The 23,934-nt window shown below is 48.6% G+C and overlaps 2 protein-coding genes across 6 annotated transcripts in view; one reads left to right on the top strand and one right to left on the bottom strand.

Moving 5' to 3' along the window:
* mtor (mechanistic target of rapamycin kinase) overlaps positions 1–23,934 on the top strand; it is a 106,167-nt gene that overhangs the window by 36,228 nt on the left and 46,005 nt on the right. The gene's annotated exons all lie outside the window — the stretch shown is intronic.
* angptl7 (angiopoietin-like 7) lies at positions 4,144–9,668 on the bottom strand. The gene is made up of 5 exons (XM_061258408.1): positions 9,057–9,668; positions 6,831–6,931; positions 6,366–6,560; positions 5,555–5,753; positions 4,144–5,093 (listed from the first exon to the last, which is right to left on the bottom strand). Exons 1-5 carry the CDS (start codon positions 9,418–9,420, stop codon positions 4,924–4,926), a joined length of 1,029 nt encoding a protein of 342 aa, XP_061114392.1. The 5' UTR covers positions 9,421–9,668; the 3' UTR covers positions 4,144–4,923.

The following is a 23,934-nucleotide window of genomic DNA, read 5'->3' as shown; positions in this document are numbered from 1 at the left end:
ATTTTCGTTCATGGTCCATTGGAACAACAGCTTGGTTGATTCTGAACTGAAAAAAGGGTGCAGCATTTTACACATAATCATTACCTATTGGAACAGATGTTCCCAATTTAAGCTATAAGAAGCGGTAAATAGTTTTTTTGTTTTTGAACAGTAGTGGGAGGTGTGTTTTATCGACAGTGGCCCTCTCAGGTTGAAGACTCCGACCAGTGGACGCCTGGGTAATTTGAGCGTCCTGTATAGAGAGTGCTGCGTTTGGCGTGGTGTTGTTTATGACTGTCGGGCGCCTGTGAGGAACCCGATATAGACGTCTGCTCGCCCCGGTCCAGAACGTCCCGGTTCCGTCCGCGCCAGCCCTGGAGCGGGCCGGGGCTGATGACATGAGCAGAGCGCGTCGCTGGCCACCGCCTGTTGAATTTGGACCGGTGAGACGGCCATACACAGAGGGCCGATTGTGAAGATTACCCTGGGCCTGAATTTCAATCCTCCGCTCCGGGTCTTCAGCGGCCTGGAGGATGGGGGGACGTGACCCCACGACTGCACGCCAGTGACTTCCTATCGTCTGGTGAAAGATGGCCGACTCGGTTGGGTTTGCCGCAGCGGGAAATAATTCTCACCCGGTGTCGTTAAACCCAAGAGTTTTAAGCCTTCCTGGGCCCTTTGTTTCTCATTGTTTTTATTGAGATTTGCAGTAATTTTATTGGGTTCTTTTTAATACAACTTCTTGGTGAAAACCGGTTGTGAAATGCCTTGTTTATACCATTCTCAGCACGTCTTATTTCTGCGGAATTACTCCCCCCCCCTCTTCATGGTACTGAAATGACCAGCTGTGCCGGGAAATGAAAGTACGTTTCAGTATTCCGGGGAGTTGGGACCGGTGGCACGTTTTTTACTTTTTTACCCAGAAAGTCTGGCTGGTGGGGGGATCTGGTGCGGGTCCAGCTCTTTGATGTGTGTGTGTGTTTTTTTTGTGAGGCTCGCTGCAATAACTCGTCGGAGGCTGAATATTTTTCGGCGAGCGCACATGGTTCCCCTTAGCGCAGACGGTAGTAGTCTGTGTTGGTGTCACGTGACGGTGGCCCGTGCACCGATTCGCCCGCGCGGATTCGCTCAGTCTGAGGTGAGGCAGCGGCTGTCTGCACCTGATGCGGGGGTTACGTAGTGCAGGCAGAGAATGTTTATTATTTTAATCTTCCTCCTCCTCTCCGTTCTTTCCTCTTTCGACTTGACCGAACCTATACAGCACGGGATCATAACCTTTTTAATATCCGGACGCAAATTAGAAATACTTTTTAATATCCGGACACAAATTAGAAATACTTTTTAATACCTTTCAGGGACCCATCAAATACACATTCTAGCCTGGCATTGTGGACTACAGACTCATTCTGGGACCCCTCTCATACACTGCCGTGACCCGTAGTTTTAGAAGCGCTGATCCAGAAAACAGAGGATATGGCTAAAACCCATCAGTGGCTCTAAGAGATGGGGAGTGTGAGGCCTGGCTTCTCCATTCTGTTTCTGCTACTGGTGGTCCTGAAGAATAAATAAAGATAACTGCAATCTCTTTCCATTGTAAACATAAGAGTTTTTTTTTTTTTTTTTTTAAATGCACAAAACCTATTTTGTGTTTATTCAGTTTAGCGGTCTGGTTTTGCACATGTAAAAGTGAAATGGGCGAGGCAGAACAATAGGGGCTTAGTAGGGGATCTCAGGCTGTAGAACCTCCATCTGCTGCGGCATGCTCTCATTGTCTTGCTAATGGTCAGATCTGAGGCCCTAGTCCCTCTGTGTGAGACCCCCGCCCCGGAACCAGGACCCCCCTGTTCCGCCTGACAGGTACCCGTCGCCGCCCCGCTCAGAAAGCCCAACGCTGAGCTCCGTCCTCCGGTGGCGTGACTAATGCCAAACACCTGCTGCCCAACCCCTGCGCCCCCCTTTGTGTGGGGTCAGTCAGGCCAAACTGAGATTAGCCCTTTATTTTTGTTTGGGATATTCTGTCCTCTTGTGTCCAGTGCTTCCACACACCCCCCGCCCCATCCACCCCCAACTTAACCCACCCCGACCCAAGCACCCCTCTAAAGTGCTGTAATCTGGCCTATGTGAAGATCGGGGATAAATAAAAATAACACGCTGCATTTTCACCTGCTGTGGCACTGAGCTGCAGCCCGTGTTGCTGCGCTGTAAGGCACCCCTAAGCCCTGTAATTGTGCAGTCTCTGCCTACAGGTGCAGGGCCAGGGCTGTGCTTAGCCAATCACAGGGGCACAAATACGCCGATCACTGCAGCTTGTGCCACCAAGTCTGCTGACCTTCACTCTCACACAACCCCACAGGCCTGTTTCCATGGCCATACATTACACTACATTTGCCCGATGCTTTTATCCAAAGTGACGGACGGTAATCGCATTCTGAAGGTCATTGCTTAACTACAGAAGACCAGTCGGATATGGTACAATTCTCAGAAAGTACCCGAACATCAAGTCTAGTTCACACTGTAAGCCCACCGCCCAAATGTCGTTGGCCTGACTGTGCGTGTAGTAATGTGGCTTTCATCTCTAAAAATGCACGGTTTTAACTAATTTTGAATGTTACTGCTGTGTGGTTTTCTGCTTCTGTGCATTCGAAATGGATAATTAACCAATTCTTGGTTGATATAGTCACGTCTCTAATTAGCCTTTGAAGGTATGGTTTTTTTAAATTTAGAGCGCGAAACCTCACAGTTTTAATCGTTTACTGTGCCCGTGTACTGTAAGTGGTGGGGCGAATTGTCAAGCCTTTCTTCTTTACAAGGCACATAATCAGGTCTTTGATTGGCCTTCGTAATGAGCGGTTCTGCGGAACCCCGGAGAATGGGCCATGAAGGCGCAGGAAGTTCCTCTTACCCACAACCCCCTGGGAGGTCATGGCGGTGCTGCCAGGGCTGCAGTCGGGCCTGCTCGCTCCAGTGTGTCTGCGCTGACAGCAGGGCCCACGGACGGCCGATCGCAGCTCGTCTTGGGCCAGACGCTCGTGATGGCCCTCAGAATTTGTCACGGCCCCGGTGTCTCTTGACATTCCCCTTCAGAATTATCCCAGACCCCTGCACGTTCCTCTGTGACCCCTCTCTCATGTGGGTGAGGACTTGAGAAGGGAAGACCCTCTTCCTCTTTTCTTTCCAGGGGGTTTGACTGTCTCTTCATGTGCTGATGGCTGCTCACCTTCCTGTCCTCTCTCTTTTGAGATCTGATTCAGTTTTAGTGGATCTCACCTTTCTGTCTTTGAGATCTGATTCAGTTTTAGTGGATCTCACCTTTCTGTCTTTGAGATGTGGTTCAGTTTTAGTGGATCTCACCTTTCTGTCTTTGAGATCTGATTCAGTTTTAGTGGATCTCACCTTTCTGTCTTTGAGATGTGGTTCAGTTTTAGTGGATCTGACCTTTCTGTCTTTGAGATCTGATTCAGTTTTAGTGGATCTCACCTTTCTGTCTTTGAGATGTGGTTCAGTTTTAGTGGATCTGACCTTTCTGTCTGATATCTGATTCGGTTTCAATGCACCCGGTCTAGAGCTGCTTCTTTTCTGCTAGTTCTCCAGAACCCGTGTCTCACGTAACGAGGTTTAATTATGTTGCGTCAGCGGCTCCACCGCACGCACCGCTCAAGCGGTTGCGACCGGTGCGGACGCGTCTCCGCAGTCCGGAATGTTCCGCCGCGCTGTAAGAAGAGGCCGGGCGTTTGACGGTCCGCGGAATGGGAGCTGCGACATTCCGCACGGCGAGCGGCGGTCCCGGCAGACAGCTGCCTGTCCCCCCTCATATTTGGACAACAGGCGTGGGAATCGAGCCGAGCTGCGCTTCTCAGAGCTGTGGTTTCGGAGTTTCGGGGTCTGTTCCCGGAGCACGACGGGCAGCGTCGGGGGGATTGGGGGGGGGCGGGGATAGGGGCAGGTGGCGCGGACGCTTGACCTGGGTGTCAAAGGTCACGGGCAGAATGCGGCAGGGTGAGCGTGCAGGGGTCAAGGGTCGCAGGCCACCGCCCTCAGTGGCGGTAATTAGCGCTGCTTTCACAGTGCACCGTCAGCAGGGCTGGGCTGCTGTGCTTTTTAATGCCATCTCAGGGGCATTGTCGTGCCCCAACACAGCCTTGGGTCTCTTTAGAAAGGACACAGTTTTCTTAAAAATACAAAGTTTTATTTGAACAGAATAATACCATACAGACCTGTACACATTTTACAAATTACAAAGGACAAATTACATGGACAAAAAACATATTTGCATTTAGTGTGTTTCACAATAAAAAATCTTAAATAAAGTCAAATAAAAATCCACTCCTGATAGGTTGCAAATAGAACCCTGTGGTTGTTCCCTTTTCAGTTATAAACAAAGCTACAGTCCGTTAGTAATCTAGAGTTTATGGTTTTGGATTATTACGTAGAGTGTACATGGTTACATCATACGCCACACTGCATTCTGCGGTTGTTGTTTATGTGAACCTGATATATTTTGATTATTTCTTAGGACTATCTATTTCAGTTGAAGCAGACAAAAAATGAACTGTACTGTAAAAAGGTAAAATCTGAACCTTTAAGGGAGAATTGCTCCTCTATTTCAGGTTCATTGAAATGGTTTTGATTGTGTTAATGTTCACCAAACAGTGGTCTTGCTGGTTGACCTTTTTTTGTTCTGAACAGCCGAACAAACATATTTCAAAAGATAAATATTTCAATTCAACTACAATTTACAAACAAACATAATACAGCACAGATTTGTTCAGAAGAAATATTCCACAAAAAACAAAAAACAAAAACAAAACATAAAAAAAAAAAAAAAAAAATCCTAAACTATCAGAGTGTTCCCAGATATGGAAAAGGCGCGTGCCACTTTGGTTGTTTTGTGTTTTCGGGAAGCCGCGAGACCTCCCGGAGACCCCTCCCAGTCCTCCAGGGTCTCTACGGTTGAAAGCTGTGGGGCCGGATCTTCATCTCCACGCGCTTGAGGGAGTAGTTGGGCCCGTGCCAGCCGTACCAGGTGATGCCGTCCGTGTGGCTGGTGTGCTCTCCGTGGCGGTAGAACACGCCGTTCAGGTTGGAGTCGGTGCAGCAGTTGTACCAGTAGCCCCCTGAGAGCGAGAGACCGTACAGAAGGGCTGTGAGAATGACGCCGCCTTTTGCGCCGAGGCTGGTTTAGCACCGGCGTTCGCTAGCGCTGCGGTCCTTTCCTAAAGGTGTTCAGGAATGTGAAACCCGATTTATGGCACAGGTGTGTGACGTGCGTAAGTGTGTATGGGGGGGTGAAATTCAATGTCTCAGTCAGTGGGGGTTAGATTAACAACAGGCCTCATGCAAGAACCGCTCGTACGAACAGATTTGTTCTTAAAATCGTACGAAAAACGTATGATAAATTTATGATGAGAATATGAAAATGTTCTTGCAATGAGGCCCATTGTATTTTGAATATCTTTTACCTTTTAAGTTTTTATGGATAGTTTTATGCCTATATTTGCGCATTGGCATGTTGTGCAGTAATGTACGTTCTAAAGAGGAGTGCGCTCCATTTTGGCTCTGGTTTCCTCCGGTTTACCTTTGCGCAGCTGGGCGCAGTCGTCCACGCACTTGTCGTTGTCCTTGTTCTTGGTGCTGAAGTTGGTGTTGTTGTGGTAGCGCAGGGAGTCCTGGCCTGCGTTTCCGCTGTAGCCGGAGATGAACAGCTTGTAGCTGTTGGCATCGTCGCTGAGGCTGAAGTACTTGTACTCTGCATAGCGAACATGACCTTCCCAGTCCTGCACACACACACACAAATACACACACACACCCGCATTAATCAGTGTAGTCTTAGACAGAGCCGTACAGAGCCCTGCTTTAGGAAACAGATGCGGTAGCAGAATCACTGGTGAGATCATTCGTGTGCTGCTGTCCTGTTCTGTGATGTCATGCCAGGGTGACATGGTTACCATCAGTGTCCCTGATGTACTGGCTTGTCAACCCCTGTTTTTCAACCGTGACAGCTCTTACAGAGTCCAGCAGCCCGGTTTCGGGAGCTAAAAAACACCCCTCAATCCATGGCATCCATTTTGGGAGCATTTGCTCCTGAGAGCTGATGTGTGCCCGCTGGAAAAGTAATTTGGGAACATATGTGCAAATTGGTGTGCTTCTAAATTTTTAAACTTGAGAGCACGTGCTGATTGGGGGGAAAAAATGTTATCGTGGAGGCTTGCAACCCCTGGAAAAGAACACCTTGTTAAAGCCAGACACCCCTGGGGTGTGGTGGCGGGGTGGTGGAGGGGTGTTGTTCTGGCGTTGCTCTGAGTGTCTGGGACCTGGCATGCACGGCTGCTCTGGGGCGCTGTTCCCACGCCTGCCCCCCTCGCGCCCCCCCTCGCGCCCCCCTGTACCTCCAGCTCGATCCTCAGCGCGGTGGGCTGCCGGGTCAGGCGGAAGAGGTTGTCGTTGCCGAGCCAGAAGTCCCCCCGCACGGCGCCGAAGCCCTTCCTGTACTGCTTCCAGTCGCGGTCGAAGGACGTCAGGCCCACCTTGCGCCTCTGGATGACCGTCCAGCCGCCTCCGTCCGTGTCCATGTCACAGAACACCTGGGAGAGGGGCAGGGAGAGCGTCAGCGAGCGTCAGGGAGAGGGGCGGGGAGCGTCAGGGAGAGGGGCAGGGAGCGTCAGGGAGAGGGGCAGGGAGCGTCAGGGATGGGGGGAACTATAAAGCAGGGGGGACTGCTCCAATCATCACTCTAAAGGGCGGGGGGACTAATCCAATCGGCACTCTAAAGCAGGGGAAACTGCATCAGTCGTTACTCTACGGGGGGGGGGGACTGCTTCAATCGTCACTATGGGGGGGGCGGGGCGACTCACCTCCATTTCCGGCGTACCCAGGAACCCGTCGGCGGGCAGCTTGTACTCTCCAGAGATCTTATAGTTCCTGCTGTACAGCGATGCGCAGTCGTAGATGGCATCTAGAAGAATTTCATATTTTATTCAATATTATTTTCACCCCTTTAGTGTGTTTCATTAACTGCCATACATGTAAGAGACAGATTAACTTGTTGTGTAAAAATAGAAAGTAGATGAGGTAACTGTTTTTTTTTTTTATTAACTACAGATTTATGTGTAATTGGTAAGTACTTTTGGACAGGTGTCCAGTCGGGGAGATATGGTAATTATATGTAGTTGAATTCCTAGCATTGTGTCTCTCGTGCACAGACTAAGCCCGGGCTGCACAATGTGCTCTAGACGTTAATAAAAGGAGAGCCGAGAGCGCTGGAACCCCAGACGGCTCGCTAATTGGGCATTAAAATCGCCCCGCGTCTTATTTTGCCACCGCTGGTAACACGCTCGGACGACCGTCTGAGTTTCGCCGGGAAATGAGTAGCCCTGGGAGAACTTTGATGTGAGAACGGGGCTGGCTTTGATAGAGCAGGTCTTCATTACCGAGAACACGCAGGCAGGGCATTACGGGGTGCCGGCAACGGCCCCTCAGTGACTACTGTTCAGCAGCCAAACAACCGCGCGCACACTGTAATCTTCAACGCTCCCAAACGGGCGGCAGCTGTCTGCGGCCCCCAAATCGGGATCGCGCCGCGCTAATTATTGTTTTTGAAGTCTAAAAATATGTTTACTGTACCCTGCGAATGAAAATGTGCGTGCGATTTGGGGATGCTCTGAATTTTTCAGAAACTGCCCTGGCGGTATGATTAGGGCCTGTTCCAGCAGATAATTGTTTTGGAAAGACTTCTCTGCGCATTCCAGTCTGGTAATTTTAAGAGGATAAGAATAAAGGTGTCCACACCCGACTTAGGGTAGACCACAGGTGTTTGAAATCCAAAATCAAAACTATAAACGGAGAACAATCCTAAACATAAATCATTATTTCCATCAAAAGTTGTGAAACGCAGTGCTGTAGAGTCTGGTCATTGTGAAATGAGTCGTCGGTTAAAGAATAACAGATTCACCCCACTGGCTCTCGTCACCCTTGCACGCTCTGTTTATGATTCTTCGCACATGTTGTTTAAAGAAAATAACACGACCGCTTAAATTCACCCCACTCTCTGCTACTCTCATTACCCGCTCTGTGGTGAAGATTCTCTACGATAGCTCCCATCATCGTCTGAGCGAACGGGGGGTAAAAACACTTCGCAGCCCTCGCGGTCTAAAATAACAGACCGTTCTGGAGAGGACCAGGGGCCGCAGATTGCGATGAACTCACGCAGCGGTGAAACAGCTGAAACGCAGCTGTGTGTCTGGGTTGGAGAGGTAGTCTTTCAGAAGTGGATTCGGCCCATATGGCAGAGAGAGGAGGGGGGGGGGGGGGGGTCGAAATGAAAGGCAGAATTGAGCCGGCGGGGGTCTGGACGCGGCGGATTCTGAGTTTGGACGGGCGAAGCCGCGCTCGCGTGCCTGCCAGACGGCTGGGCTGCAGCTGCCGCGCGGGTGAGAGCGGGGTCACTGGGGGTCACAGTGCGACCGCTGACATCAGCACCGTCACCCCCATTTTAGACCGCAGGAGTGACCACTGCGTCCCCTCAACTGAACTCACGCCGGTAACTTAACGCTCGCGTTTAATAACACTGGTCTGGTGACTTATTCATAACATACGAGTCATTATTTTTTAAACTGAGTTTGAATGGAACTAAACCTCTTTTACAAACAAAAAAAATCACATCCTCAACTTTTTGTTGTAGTTTTTGCGGTACACACCTGTGTGGGTGTGAGTGCCCGTACTCTCTCAGAATGTGCGTCTCAGATAAGAGCTCAATGAATCTCTCAGAGTATGACGCAGAGAGTACACACAGAGAGCTCAGGTCTGATTTCAGCAGTCAGGGAGAGATGGGAACGGTGGGAGATGGGAACGGTGAGAGATGGGAACAGGGAGAGATGGGAACGGTGGGAGATGGGAACGGGGGGAGATGGGAACGGTGGGAGAGATGGGAACGGTGGGAGATGGGAACGGGGAGAGATGGGAACGGGGAGAGATGGGAACGGGGAGAGATGGGAACGGTGGGAGATGGGAACGGGGAGAGATGGGAACGGTGGGAGATGGGAACGGGGACAGATGGGAACAGGGAGGCAGGTGTCTCTTACCTGAGGTGGTCTGGGTGAGGGACTGCGAGGCCTGCAGCTGGATGATGTCCACGCGGTTGTTGATCTCGGAGTACTTGCTCTCGGCCTCGGTGACGCGGGCCTCCTGGACCCGGTTCTGGTTGTCCAGGTCCATCAGCTGCCGCACCACGGTGTCCTGCTTCCGGGTCAGCTCCTCCAGCAGGCTGCTGAGGTTGGCCACCTGCACCTTCAGCGCCCGCACGTCCTCGCAGCACTGGCCCTTAGCGCCGGCCTTCTGTGCGGGCGGCGGCCTCTTGCGCGGGTCCCGCAGGGTCTGCCCCGTCACGGGCAGGAGCAGCAGCGCCAGGCCCAGGGCCAGTAACCGCAGGAACGCGCTCGTCGTCATGGCTGGAGAACGGGGAACGGGCAGAGGGGATGGCGCTCTCCTGGTGCTCCGCGGGGGGGTCTCTTCCGTGCGCTGTGGTGGAGAGGCTGAGCGGGCGGCCTGGGGACAAGAGCTGCAGTCGCGGTCGCAGGAGTGAAGTTTTCGCAGGAGTTTTAGTGTTGTTGTTGTTGTGGGGTCTCGGTCTGTTTCTCTCTCTCTCTGTCTCTCTCTTTCTCTGTCTCTCACACCCAGCTGTGTGCTCAGGCTGTGCTCTCAGTCTGTACTGGAGTAGACCTGGCCCGGTAGCATCTTAAATATCTTTACATTTGTGCCCTCCCCCTCCCGCTCACATGTGCCTACCCCCTCCCCCTGGGCTTTCGGCCCTGCCCCCCTCCCTCCCTCCCCCACTCTTTTTTTTTTTACTCCATCACTCTCCCTTCCTCCCTCCCCCCCCTCCCTCTCTCGCACCGCTCCACCCAGACTCACCCTCTCATCAGGTGCTGAAAGAGTTTGATGGGACAGATTGTTTTTTCCTGCTGTTTGGAACAGCAGCGGGGGGGGTGGGGGGTGTCTGGGGGGGGGGGGGGGGGGGGCAGGCTCAGTGGTCCCGTTTTATGAGCGCATATTTAACCCCTCAGGATTAAACCTGGAAAAGACTAAAAGGGGGGTTATATTTAACACTTCTATTTTAAGGACAGATGGGTCCTGGTGGGGACCACCTTGTCAGTGACTTTGGGGTCTTTTGTGGGGCACCATGTGGCAGCAGTCACAGAGAGAGGAATTCATTAGATTTTCAGCCCCGACTTACTTACACATACCAGTACCTGTTAAGTAGGTGTCTTTTATAGTAATGTTTTTTTGTTTTTTTTACCACATTTTTCCATTTCTCCCAATGTGGAATGTGCAGTTGTAGGAATACTGTAAGTGTCCTTTGCCCTTCTCTTGAGCAGTGGCGTCCATTCTCGACGTGTGGAGTCATGTGGAATTCTGTTTAACTGTAAAACCAAAGCTGTTCCCCAGAGTGAAATTCCCGTAAAAATACAGTCAAGTAGGAAACCGCTGCGAATTGTAATTTAAGAAACGATTTCGAGTCGGCGTTGGCTTACGTAAGGTGTCTCGAGCGGCAGCGCGCGTGTGTTTTAGCCATCATGTGACGTTTTGGGGTCCTCGCCACTGTTTTGGGGAAATCGACCGGCCGCGAGTGGGTGTGCTGGTCTCTGACGAGCCTGTGATGTCACCGGGTGTCTCGCTCCCCGCCCGCCCTGCGTGCCTCTCCAGCAGCCCGCGCCTCGTACAGTAGAGCCTGAGAGGCAGCGTGGGCTCGTAGGGTCCGTTTCAGGAAAGCGGAGATGTGGTAATAATGGTAATAAAGGGTCACGTGGATGATGCAGGGGGCGCGGGTTACTGGGAGAGGGGGGCATGCAGGGAGGTCCCTGCCCAAGGATCCTCCCTGCTGATTTCTGTGTGGGGGGTTTTTATTTTTTTTTCGGGACCACATGGAAAAACCACAAGGACCTAGGTGAAAGAACACTGGCTTTTAAGTCTCTCTCTCTCTCTCTCTCTCTCTCTCTCTCTTTCTCTTTCTCTCTCTCTCTCTTTCTCTCTTTCTCTCTTTCTCTCTCTACTGTTGAGAGGAATTTGTGGTCCCAGTGGATCTTCTCTCTTGACTGCCGGATGAGGTTGAGGTGTCTCATACTTCCTGCAGAATGCCATTTACCCGTCATCGTAGCGCCCGGCAACTGCCAGCTGGGCACGTTCCACACCCCCTGAGTGAGTCCCGCTCTCCGACACGTTCTGAATGAGCGTGCTCTCCGGTGAGTGCTCCTGGGGGGGTCAGTCAGTCCCAGAGCAGGAAATGTGTGCCCTTCCAGTAAATGTACCGTCAGGACCGCATCTAGACCGTGTTTTCACTGGTAGTCTTAAACACCGTGCTTAACAGCACCTCAGCCATCCAATTTAGATTAGTCAAACTGCAATGAGTCAGAGATGAGGAGCTGGCACGTCCATAAAATATTAATATTCTTTCATTTTCTCATGGCAAACAGATGGAAGAGCAGTTTAGAGCTGAGTATTAGCAGTGTCTGTGGCCAAGTCTAGCAGCCCTGGCTGCTAGGCTGTTTATAATAGTCTGATTCATCCAAATACATAAACCCCCAACAACACTTTCATATTTAATGTACATCACATAATTGGCCTCAGCTGTGGCACTACGCCGCACACAGCCAGTACAGAGTGTGACTTCATGGCAGAACACCCTCTGTCAAGTCCAACAGGATGTGTACGTGTGTCTTTGCTCAAGAGTCGCTACACTTGCCACCTAGAGGTCTTCAACAGGTGGTCCAAGGTCCCCTTGTGAACTCGCACACTTGTGTTTTGTCAGTTGCCTGAGCTGAATGGCTGGCAGACGTCCCTCTCAGATTGTTTCCCCAATAGGTGTCCCGCGGATGTTCCGGCCAAATATCTGGACGCTTTTTCTGCGGCGTGTCTGCAGTCCGTCAGCTTTTGGGTCCCTTATGAAATTCATTGTGCAGCTGTAAGACAAATTTCTTTGCAGTCTAAGAAAGGAAAAAAGAAAAAAGAAAAAAGCAAAAAAGCTGTTACACCACAACTGAAAAATGTTGTTTGAATTGCTTCAGTGTGCCATTTTACAAAGGTCTGATGTTGCCCTTTGCCATTAGATTGGTCCCGGCATGAAAATGAGTTTGGTCTCAGTCAGAGGAGTCCAGGGGGCCGCTGAGAGATGTGTGTTTTTATTTGGAGGCCTTGCCTCTGTTGTCATCCATCTTGTAATAATAACGGGCTGTTTATTTTTGTTTATTCTGACCAGCTATGATGAGCATTAGGACCTGTACAGCTGCAGTGATGTTAATCAGCATTTTGTTTAGAGTTTTCGGTTGAATGGCTTGGAAGACACAATCGTAAATCCCCTTGAATGACAATTCTGTAAACACTATGTCATATTAAAAATCCACTACAACTGCTCCCGATTTAATCCTGGAAGTACATCCTTGTGCATCTGGCATGACCGTATGTTTTGGCATTTAAGCATTTTGGCATTTAGATTTTTTTTTTTACTTATGTAAGGTGGAAAAAATTGAAAACATTAGTCTCTTGTCATTTTGTGAACTTCAGTCTGCAACACAGGGTCAATGTACTGAACCTAGGAACAAAAGGATTACCACTATCCCATGGTTTGTTTTTGTTTTGGATATCTCCCATGTACACGAGTCATCAAAATCACCTTAGATCTAGTCATGAAAAAAAATCTATTTTCCGGAATGTCAGAGGGCGTCGTAAGCTCCTTCCCGACATTCGGATCGGGGGGTACTGTGTTATTCCCACCAGCCTTCCAGTTCAGCTCCAGTCAACAACAGCACAGTGCTACACGGTTGAATAACGCTCATGTACGAGCCAGTTCGTTTGAAACATGTGGAAGCCTTAATCCATGGATTGACATTTAGCAATTAGATGCAGTCTGGAATGCTTTATTTCACTTAATCTGGACCAAATGTATTTTTCTTCCATGAATGCTAGGAACTTGGCGTGAAGACGCAGAGGACGCAACATATTCCAACTCGACTATCGTTGGTGTGTTGGCTCGTGTCAAATGCATATCTGATTTGGAGAAATGGGACCTTTTTATTTGTGATTAATCTGTGACTGTGCAAGTTGAACTCATTCAAAATATGTGATGTGTTTTTTTTTTTTTGATGGTGGCAGATTTCAGATGAAAATCTCTCCTTGGTGAAATAACATCTGGATATTCCCACAATGCAAGATTGATCTTGTTGGAAGCCTTTATCTGTCAAAGCTCCTGTAATAAAAATGTGCTTGAATGGGATTTTTCTGTGAGCTTTTCACAAATAATGATAGCATTGGCAATATCATTACAGCTTCGGGCAAGTGTCTTTAAATGCCATTTAAATGCTACTTTACATACTTTGAGGGATTAGGGCACCAATGAAGATGCCTACCTTGAATAGGCTTGTGTGTGGAGGGCACTGTTTGTAATTACACCTGGCTGGAAATGAGTGTGTCAGGTTTACCTTCGGCAGAGAACAGGGATTCTGGATGGTACGGTTCCAGTTAACACTAAAGGTTTTCACAATGTTACTGGAATGTTTTGTCGGTGTTGTAACATTGCCCCTGCATGGCAGTAACATTGTGAGAGTTCTTTAGTGTTAGCTGGGATATTCAAGGTGGAAAAAACAATAATACATTCATGTTGTAGTCTCCTGGTAGCCCCTACACCCCCCCCTCCCCTAAGAGGAGTAGAATATAATTTATTTATGTTTCCCAGGGGGAACTTCAGGTGAAGTAATTGGCAAGAAAAACATTTGGTAAACAATTTACATAAATTAAATTTAAGTAAATGTGTCAAAGTAATTGGACAGCAATACCCTTTGTCATCCTTTGGAAGCAAACTCCTACCTACTAACACCCAGCACCATTCAGAGAGAGAAATGTCTCGTAGTCTCCGCCAATCAGCTGATATTACATTTCAGTTTCTTTCCAGTCTATTTTTTCAAACCATGTTCATCAATGGATGGAAAAAAAAAGCAAACACCAGGGAATTTGGTCCAGTTTGGTCCTCCGGGCTGAAGTAGTGAAATGGTAAATGGTAAACGGTTGGCATTTATATAGCGCCTTTATCCAAAGCGCTGTACAATTGATTCTTCTTATTCACCCATTCACACACACACACACACACCAACGGCGATTGGCTGCCATGCAAGGCACCAACCAGCATTTAGGGGTTAGGTGTCTCGCTTAGGGACACTTTGACACGCCCAGGGCGGAATGGAACAGGCAACCCACCAACTGCCAGACGACTGCTCTTACCGCCTGAGCCACTGTCACCCCTGTCCTGGGGATGTCCATGCTTGAGTATTTCATTGGCTCAATGACCTTCACCTTGCCCTTGGGCATAGCCACTCTGTCACCGAAGGGTTATTTTCAGCCCCATTGCACAAGTGACCCCCAACCTTTCTATGTATAGCTGGAGGCCAAGTGGCAGACAGTCCTGGAGGTCCCATGGACTCCCCTGTAAAACGGGGTTTAAAAATGGAACATTAGCAGGTATGCCAACCCTTCGGCTTGCATTGTTGTCTGGGTGGTTCTCAACAGCCCAGGCAGATTACCCATAAAAACCCCTCTCTGTTTGGGTTATCTGCTTATGCACATGCAGTGTGCCAATCACAGGGAAGAGCTGTTGGATATTTTACATTACATTACATTACATTACATTAATGGCATTTGGCAGACGCTCTTATCCAGAGCGACGTACAACAAGGTGCATCCCCATAACCAGGGATGAGTGCGCTGAAAGACCCTAGAGGGAAGTACAATTTTAACTGCTACCTGCACAACAAAGATAAGGACCAGGGCCTATTTAAATTTTTTAGAGTTGCTTCTGTCCAGGCCCTCACTACTAAACCCAGGGAATGGAAAATACCTACTCTTCATCATAATGATTATAATTTGTTATTTAGCTGACCCTTTTATCCAAAGAGACTTACAGTTGATTAGACTAAGCAGGGGACAATCCCCCCTAGTTCACTGTGGGGTTCAGGGCCTTGCTCAATGGTCAAGTTGCTCAGCTGTTATCATGGCTACTACGGGGCTTGAAGTACCAACCTTCCCAGTCCCAGCCACGAGGCTAGAAGCTGCCTTTCACTTTGTACATGCTACTGCTGTGCAAATTCCAGTCTATTGCTCACCATCATATTTCTAGAAGTGCCACATCAGGTGTAGTCTACACCTCCCTGAACCACCAGGATCTCCACTTATCAGGTGTAATGTCTGCGAGTGTGTTAAGCACCTGATGTACTCTCGCATGCCTGTTGCCCCCATCCTGCTATCGTGGACCATCTATTTGAGATTATTGAGAATTTATTGTCGGCTTGCGAGGTCAGGCGCTGGATTCTGGTATCTCCATGTCTCGGGGTCTCGAGGGAACCCCCCTTACCTCCCCTCGGTGGTCTGGGCCGAAGCCACGAACCTTGAGTCATGTCTTGCTCCGATTCGGTGCCTCCTGAGGACCGGGGGGGCAGGGGGGGGGGGCTGGCTCTGATCCAGGGGGGTCCTGTTTGGCGTGGCCATGTGCTCCTGGGGGAGGCTAATGCTGGGACGTTGATGTCTGTGTTCTGTGCAACAAGACCCGTTTGAAAGCAGAGGGGAAGTCCAAAGCAAAATAAGTCTTCCATTCATACAGGCTGGTCTGCCGTTGCCTCTGCGTGCAGAAGCATTAAGTAAAACGCTGCATTAAAATATGTTTGAGCTTTCTGTTTATTTGCTATTCGTCAAGCCTAACCATGGAGAAAATGACCAAAGCTTTGGATGGCAGTGGAGAGAAACCACATGAAGAGACGGTAGCAGTTTTGTGATCTCCGGTCAGTCACCCTCACCCCTCTGGTGGTGTGTCTCCTGTCCAAGAAAGCCCCGCCAGATGCTGTCCCCGAAATTCCGAAACCGTTGAAATCAAAATTCTCGCTGACCCGGATGGCCAGGATGTCTGTCCTTGGAAGAGCAGTTCCACGGTATGTTCCTTTAGGAGGAAATGAACAGAAGCCAGGAGGAATTCCATAGCGTCTTCACCGTGAGCTAGGATTGCGTAATCTTTATTAACTTAACAATTTCTGCCCGAAGTAAGGATGAGCATCGCTAAGGCTATAATCGTGCCTTCATGCCGGGACTTACGAAAGATCCAGATCAAAATGTCTAACTTTAGCCTGCTGTCCACTTTCACCACAGATATTGTCTTATTCAGTCATATTCAACCGAGCAGCTTTGCAGTCAATCGGCGTGGAAACGATTCAGATTCCTTTGTTACAACCCGAAGCTTTGTTGGTTTGCCTTTCCGAATCCTCAACAAGAATCCATCCATCATTCCGATATTGATGTAGAAACACCACGGAGCCAGAGAGCTCCAGTGAGACCCGCTCCTGTATTCATCTTTAAGGCTGTTTGCCACCAGACTCTTAATTGATTTGAGTATGACCGATGGTGGAAGTTCCCCCGGGGAGGGTGTAGACATCCTGTCTCCCACACACAGGGCCTGAACAGCAGCAGCATTGGCTGTGTGGTCTGGCTGGATGACGAGAAGCAGGGGGACGCTGGGAAACTCAGTGGTGAGATGAACATTAAGTCTTCTTCTAGTTTTTATTGCAATGGAGGAGGGCAGAAACAGAGGACACTTTATATTGAATTAATTTTATAACCGCCAGGTTCCAATATTTTTATTCTAAAAAAATATTGACATGAAAATTATTTCTGAGTGGTTGGGAGACTTCCTTGTAACATTCACCTTGTAATTTTATGTGACAACCTGGACAGAGACTGTGGGGAAATTAAAAAATTTTGGCTATATAATTCTGGCACTGAATATTAAAAATATTTTGTCATAAATCTTGGCAAGCACTTTCCGTCTATGGTTGTTAACCTGCTCTATGAAACACTAAAGTGTGTAATTTATTATAGAAAACGATTTAATTGATCCAAATGCTTATCGTGCATTGCAGCGCATTAAAAGTTTAAGTATGTTTGAGCAAGAGGTGACGGTAACATTATTATGCGTTATTACCTGGACAGAGTAGCCCTTCCCCACTGAGTGGGACAGACGTTTTCGTGGCCAAGAACACCGGGTTCGTGATAACGGTGTTTTCTCCTCAGCCTTCCAGAGGGCCAGGCCTGGGAGTGTAGCGGGCCGTTCTGTTCCCCTGCGCTCACGTTTTTTAATTTCCCTGCCAGCCCGAGCGGGAGGCTGGAGGGCTCTTGCGTGCCGCCGCGCCCCTCCGCAGGGGGGGAACCGGCAGGGCCAGGTGGGGTCCGGTACCGTGCAGTGGATTGGGGCCAGGTGTGCTGCTCTCTCCCTGGCCTCGCCCTTCCAGCCCAACCTGAGCCGCCCGTCATCGTTGTGGCTGTGACTCCTGCTGAAAGAGGACTGTGCGTGACGGCTGTCAGCCAAGCGGGGAGCGGGGAGGGGGGGGGAGTTTATTCCCGTCTTTTATTTGGAGGCCAGGAGATCGCGTGCAGTTGATGTTTTTTTTTAAAACATTCTTTTGTGCCCACTTGCATAACCGGGCAGAATGCGCCCGAGGTTACTTGGCTTTTGCAATACCCGCTGATCTCTTCATTTCGTTGCCTTAAAAAAAAAAAAAAAAAATTCTCTGCTATTTTTAGTGCGTACCCCGCTCTCCGAACCTGCTCAGAATATCTGGGACCAGCACGTCCCTGTGTGGAATTTCCCCTTCAGTCCCTGTTTATGTCCAGATCAGGATGGAAAGTGAGAGCGTGAGGAAATTCGCACTGTAAGATGCAAAAGCCAAAACAAAGCAGCCTTTATGGAGACAAGAGAACAGCGACAGTTTGCCAGCATTGGCACCTACGGTTCTGATAGAGGGCAATGCCGTCATTGTAAACACCAGGCTCTCGTGTGCTTGTTTTCCGTTTCTCGGGATTTGAACGTGTAGTGCAGGTGGTGAATATTGATTTTTAATGAAGTCGTTGTAACTGTGAATACGGATTTGAATCGCACCTCCGTTGGCTGCTTCTTCCATCCCGTCAGTTCAGTGAGTTGCGTGCTCGTTCCTCCCTGCCGTTAACGGGCGCTCCCGAGGTTAACGATCGCGGATCGGAACTCCAGGATTGACGGGAACATTCCGATGAGGTCATCGTCACCCGCTGGAGTAGCTGACGAATCCAGGGCTCTTCTTAAATTCCTGTGGCGTGGTGGCCCATGAAGGCTGTCCAGTGCGTTAGCAGCCTGCGTATTTTAGGTGCGCCCGTAACAGTGTTTGCCTGTGGGAAAGGGAACTCCATTGTGTGGCAATGTGTTAATCTAGCCAGGCCTTCTTTTGCCTGTCAAGAACCTGGAGACTGATTGCCTCCGGACTCAATCAGTTTTGGGCTGAAGGTTAAAATCTCTGGGACCAATCACTTTATTTAAAGGTACAATAGGTAAGAATTTCGCGTTAAAACATTGCTACAAGACCATTTGTAAATCCCTTCCTATCATTGAAAAAGGCTCACTGACATGTTGACTCACCCATCTGCCTGTTGTTTATAGTCCTTAAAATCTGGTTTCAAAATATACAGTTGATGGACGGACCTGGTGTTACCAAAACATTGTCTAGCTGTACAATAATTCAAGCTCATTGGTTGAGAATTTGTTCTAATTGCCACAGCCAATGACGTGGGGGGGTTTCAATATCAGCACGTTCACAGAGGAGGGGGAGGGATAAACAGTGTTGTGGATTGAGCGTGTTTGTTGCTGCAATTCCTCTCTTGACCATCAGAAGTCCAAAATTGCATATTGTACCTTTAAGCTGGCCTGATTTTGGGGTGAAAGTACATGATGAATCTGGAACCTGTGACTAATTTAGCATCACATTGGTTACCAACCTGAACTGACCCATTTGCAGTTCTGTTTTGTTTTTTGTGTCAAATGAAGGGGCAATTTGAGGCCAATTTTTACTGGGCCAAGTGTGTATTAAAGTGTGTGTTGATGTGTATTATCTGTTAAGTGGCAGTCCATTAAAGTTCCTTTCGAGTTTTATCTTTCTCTTAATCCTACTTTTATCGTTCTTTCAAACCCACCTCTTCATGCAAAGATAATGAGCCGAAGAGCCCTTGGTTCGGTCCGATGGCAGTCTATGCGATAATGAGCGGTTGTTGACTGTTTTTCCGTTGGCATTGGGGTGAATGTGCTGACCTCATCTGTGGGCTATGTTGCGATTCAAAGCTTTCTCATTCCCTGTTGTGATTTTTCAAGATGCGAGACCGAGAAAGAGAAAAGCAAAATGCTTAGGAACCCAATCTTCTAATAATATGAGGGGGTGGTGCTCAGATTCAATTCTTTACCCCTCCGACATCACAGGTGCATTGTTGGTAATTCTCTTGCAGCAGCTTTAAAATGACTATGTGGGCAATGTTTATTCTTGCTCCAGTTGTCAATGCACAATTCAGTTGTTTTTGTGAGATCAGTGGTCAAATTCAGAGTGAACATCTGCTTTGTAGTCAGAAGCTGTATGGCAGAACACACCCTCGTGTGCCGAGACCGTAGAAAAGAAGACTGCTGTTAAATGGCCTCTGCACGCCCGTCTGTGAAGAGCCTGAGAATGTTGGCCGAAAACCCTGCATTTAGATTTAAAAACTTAATATAGTTCATTTACCAAAGCAAAATAATAGCCTTTTGCAGAAAAACGGCAGTCATTGATTTGACTTGAGACATTGTTTGCCTTACGGCGAAGCCAGCACTTGCGTTACTCACACATGTGCTTATCCAAATCCACTGGTGTTTCTGTTCAATTGGATTTGGCCTCAGAAATCCTGCAGTAGTAGTCTAATGGGCATTTAACAAGAGCATTGATTGGTCATTTGTAGCTGGCTCTTTATTGACAGAGTTCAGTTGCGTTGTGAGAACTCCAGATCCAGAGGTGCTAGTTTACAGTCAGTTCTGTGTTATTTGGTAAATGTATTCACAACTCAGTCAGATCATTTACTCAGAAAGATATGCTTCCATAGTTATATTCCCTAAAACACTGCTTTTCATTTTTTTTCCATAGTTAGATTTCACTAGGGGCCACAGGTGGTTAGAGTGGTAATCTGCAAGTCGAAAGGTTACCGATTCCATTTACCATTGATATTGTTTTTCATTGTTTCTGTAATTGACTCATGCAGGGTAGGCCTTTGTGCAGCTCAAGATGGCTCTGACGCATTGAACACTGTCAGTGTGGTCTGTCGGGTGTGTTTTGTTCAAGAGTGAAGATGGACGGTTATTTATTTTACTCCAGTGAAGCCGCGCTATCTCCTCGAGACAACCTAGAGCCAGCTGAGCGGACATCAGTTTCTCAGTCAGGCTGCTGGATCTGATTTTTGTTAAGAAAGTTCCCACTGCTATTCAAAACCAATGCAAAACTGTGCGTAGATTTTTGTCCTTGCGTGCTGTTCTGCAAGACACAGGCAAGGTTTTTATTTGATTCTTAAGCTACTATTTTACATATTTTTAAACTAATTCTGGATTGAAATTGCAGCCAAATGTGCCCTTGTAATTCATGATGTGGTGAATTTTAAGCATCTTTGTAATCCGCAAAATAAATTAGTAACTTCTGTATTGTTTGAAGGCCCATCCATTTTGATCTCTCATCTGCATTATTAGCATTATAATGCATAACCCCCCCCCCCATCATTGTGCTATGGAGACAACAGGCCTTCATGTGCTTTGAATTTGCTTTTTTTGTGGAAAACCGGGTATGCGGGGTCAAAGTTTGTGAAGCCAGCGAAATGAGTGCTTTGTTATTTGGCTTTGGGTGGTGAGGCGATAAGCATTCCTAGCACAGATTTGTTTTTTGGGGGGGTCACACCTCGGGTTGAAGGACATCTCTGCTTTTTCCCGTTTAATGTGGGTCTGTGGCCTCAACTGATGCCTCTCTGTTATCACGGGAGAACTGCCTCCACAGTTCACTGGTTGATTATACTACCAGTTAACCTTTTCTGCCTAATGTTACTGAAATTGGATGTGCATTGAACCTGAAATACTTTCCTTTTGCTGTAAAATGGCACATTCTATAATTTTCCTACAATTCATCTAATAGTTATCCCTGAAACCTTGCCATTTATTTCATAATGTAGTTATATAACTGGCAAACAGATGGCTATTTATTTAATTTTTTATTTTTTTTAAGGTACATGAAATTGAAGATTCCTTATCCGAAATGTCCTGGGCCCTCTTGTTCTTTTACAGACTAAGCCTATTCATCGGTTTCCTGCCTGGAGGCAGGGAAGAGCTTAATCGGAGGTTGTGTTCTGTGTAACATGCTTGAGACGGTGCACTCATTTCTTGTAAAAAAAAAAAAAAAATGTTCCTGTTGTGGTACAAGCGGAATTGTCAGGGTAAACCTTGTATATTTTCTGAGACAACAGCCTGAAGTGGCTGTAAATCCCTGTAAATCGCTGGATTATGATCCATGGGATTCTGCTTCTGCCCCCGATGTGACTCCACCTCGGAGACCAGTGTGACAAGAGCGCAGGGCAGGGAACGAAATGTCAGCTTTCTCCCGAAGCCATGTTCCCCTGGCTCACGCGACGGGAACTTCTGAAGGAGCGGAAAGATTTCTGCTCCACGGCTCTCCTGCCCTGCCGTACAGCGCGTGACCCGGAGTTGGCCCTCTTCTGGAGAGGAGTCCCAGACAGCCTTCCACCTGAGCGTTACTTTTAATCCGCTGCGGGAGAGCACGAGATGCTTCCATACGGTCAGCGCTGGACTGTGTCCCAGTCGTCGATGGGAACCTCTGTCTTCTGTCATTAACCTGGCACTCCTCTGTGGCTGCTATTTATCGGCGGGGATAACGAAGCCGGTCCTAATCAGAACTGAGCCCAGCAGAGCAACCCCTCTGTGAGGGGAGGTGAGCCAAACTGCTCCGGATAGCCCCGTCCTGTCCCCTCTCCCCTCTCCCCTCTCCCCTGTCCCAGTGACGCTCTGGCAGCCAGCATGCCCCCTGTTTGGGTACTACCACTCTCCCACACAAGGCCACTGTATCTCCCCCAGTCGTGACCAGCCCCCAGGGGGTTGCCATCGTGCCACTCTCCCTCTGGTATTGGATGTTTCCCGGTCGTGATTACAAGACATATAAAAGCTGATGCCAGGATATCTGTCGTGTGAGCTTTAATTCCGTCTGTAACTTGGGCTTCGTTTTTAGTTTGCCCTGAGCAGAGGAATCTTCATTTCACCAACAGGAAAATAAGTCAGTTACGAGGGCACAGGCTGTTTGTATGTTTGTGTGTCTGTATGTTTGTGTCTGTCTGTCTGTCTGCGTGTTTATGTGTGTCTGCCTGTCTGTATTTGTGTTTGTCTGTGTGTTTGTGTGTGTGTGTGTGTGTGTGTGTGTGTGTGTGTGTGTGTCTGTCTCTGTCAATCTGTGTGTTTGTCTGTTTGTGTCTGTCTGTCTGTCTGTGTGTTTATGTGTGTCTGCCTGTCTGTATTCGTGTTTGTCTGTGTGTCTGTGTGTGTGTGTGTGTGTGTCTGCCTGTCTGTATTCGTGTTTGTCTGTGTGTCTGTGTGTGTGTGTGTGTGTGTGTGTGTCTGTCTGTCTGTGTGTTTGTCTGTGTGTGGGTTTCTTCCCAGAAAAGCAATAGAATCGAAACGGCGTCCAGGACCACCCCAGACCAAAGGTCACCAGGTCGACCAGGCCCACCATCAAAGCCCCTTCAGCCACTGTCATCACTCAACCCCCCCTAACCCCTTTCCTCCTCTCATTTGTGCTCTTGCCTTTTCGGGGGCGTCATTTTCAGCGCGGAGCGTCGTGTCCTTAACGAAGCGTGCGGCGATTCACCTCGCTCTCTTTGTGCCGCCGGCGGAGTCGCGTGTCTCCGGCACGTGCCGCGGCCCGTCAGCCCGTTTACCGCGACCAGGCCTAATCCGGCAGCCGCGTGCCTGCTGCTCCAGCACTCAGAGCCCATCGCGAGCGCTCCGGTGATGTAACCGCGGGAACGGCGGTGAAGGAAAAAGCACAGAAAGGGGGGGGGGGGGGGGGTTGGGAAAGTGACGGGTGATGTGCGCAGGGTGTGATTACGGGATGAATGGGGTGATGAACTGTCATGGGCTGGGCTCCGGTCCATGAGCTCCGGGGGTTGGAGGGATGGGTCTCTGTCAGTCGACACGCTTGCAGTGTTGAGCCGAGTCTCTCACCTTCTGCAGCTACAAAGAACGCCCCCCCCCCTCCCTGGGATTATGAAATTCACACCTCACAAATACACCATCTCAGAAGTATGCAAGAAATACATAATAAGGTATTTCTCAGAGGTCCCCTTTGTAACCAAAATGGCAAAACGATCACTTGCACGATATACCCGACTCCATGGATGTTTTGTGTTTAGTACAAATAGAACAAAACGGGCATTCAGAAATCAGATTTCATTCACTGTGGTGGGGGGAGGAGGATCAAATAAATAGTTAAATTTTTCTTTAACCTATTTATTTTGTTTGCTTAAGTTAAGTTGTTTTGCTTTTGCCTGTGGTTGTAGTGTGGGGGTTTGTGATGGGGATTGTTCTCTGTCATGCTCTGGGGGGGTGCGCGAATGGAAAGTTTGGAGCTGCACTGCCATGGAAAAACAGGGATGGTCAATTTTACAATTAATTTGAACTGAAATGTTTGATGGCTTTGTTTTTAGGTTGTGTCATTAATTCCATCAGTCTTGTTCCGTTCCATCAGTCTTCAACGTTCCTTTTTAACCCCCATATTTTTCGTGAGTATTATTTATTTAATGCGTTTCTGTGTTCGCTATTTCTGTTACTGAAGTTCTACGGCAATGCGGAGAGTGTCAACGCGGTTTGAGAAATTCTCCAGAACGCCCGTGAACCAGAGAAACCTGGAACATTCGAGCCCCGCTAGAATTTGGAGGAGAGACAGAGGCCGCTGCAGAATGCCAAATGCTGATCTGGACCACACAGTGCAGTCCGTCAAAGTAGCGCTGGAGAACAACACTCTTCCTCAGATCACATGCAGCCTGTAGCCCTTCACTGGCAGCCAGACCGTC

This window comes from Conger conger, chromosome 10, assembly GCF_963514075.1.
Source record: "Conger conger chromosome 10, fConCon1.1, whole genome shotgun sequence".
Classification (NCBI taxonomy): Eukaryota; Metazoa; Chordata; class Actinopteri; order Anguilliformes; family Congridae; genus Conger; species Conger conger.
Note: the sequence above shows the minus strand (reverse complement) of the source record. Positions and strands in the feature narration are given on the sequence as shown.

Bases quoted from the DNA above. Each gene is read 5' to 3' on its own strand.
- angptl7 (XM_061258408.1), bottom strand. From the start codon at position 9,420: ATGACGACGAGCGCGTTCCTGCGGTTACTGGCCCTGGGCCTGGCGCTG. The intron at 6,932-9,056 runs GTAAGAGACACC...AAATTCTTCTAG, and splicing joins CCTCACCCAGACCACCTCAG to ATGCCATCTACGACTGCGCA. The intron at 5,754-6,365 runs GTACAGGGGGGC...GTGTGTGTGCAG, and splicing joins CGCTGAGGATCGAGCTGGAG to GACTGGGAAGGTCATGTTCG.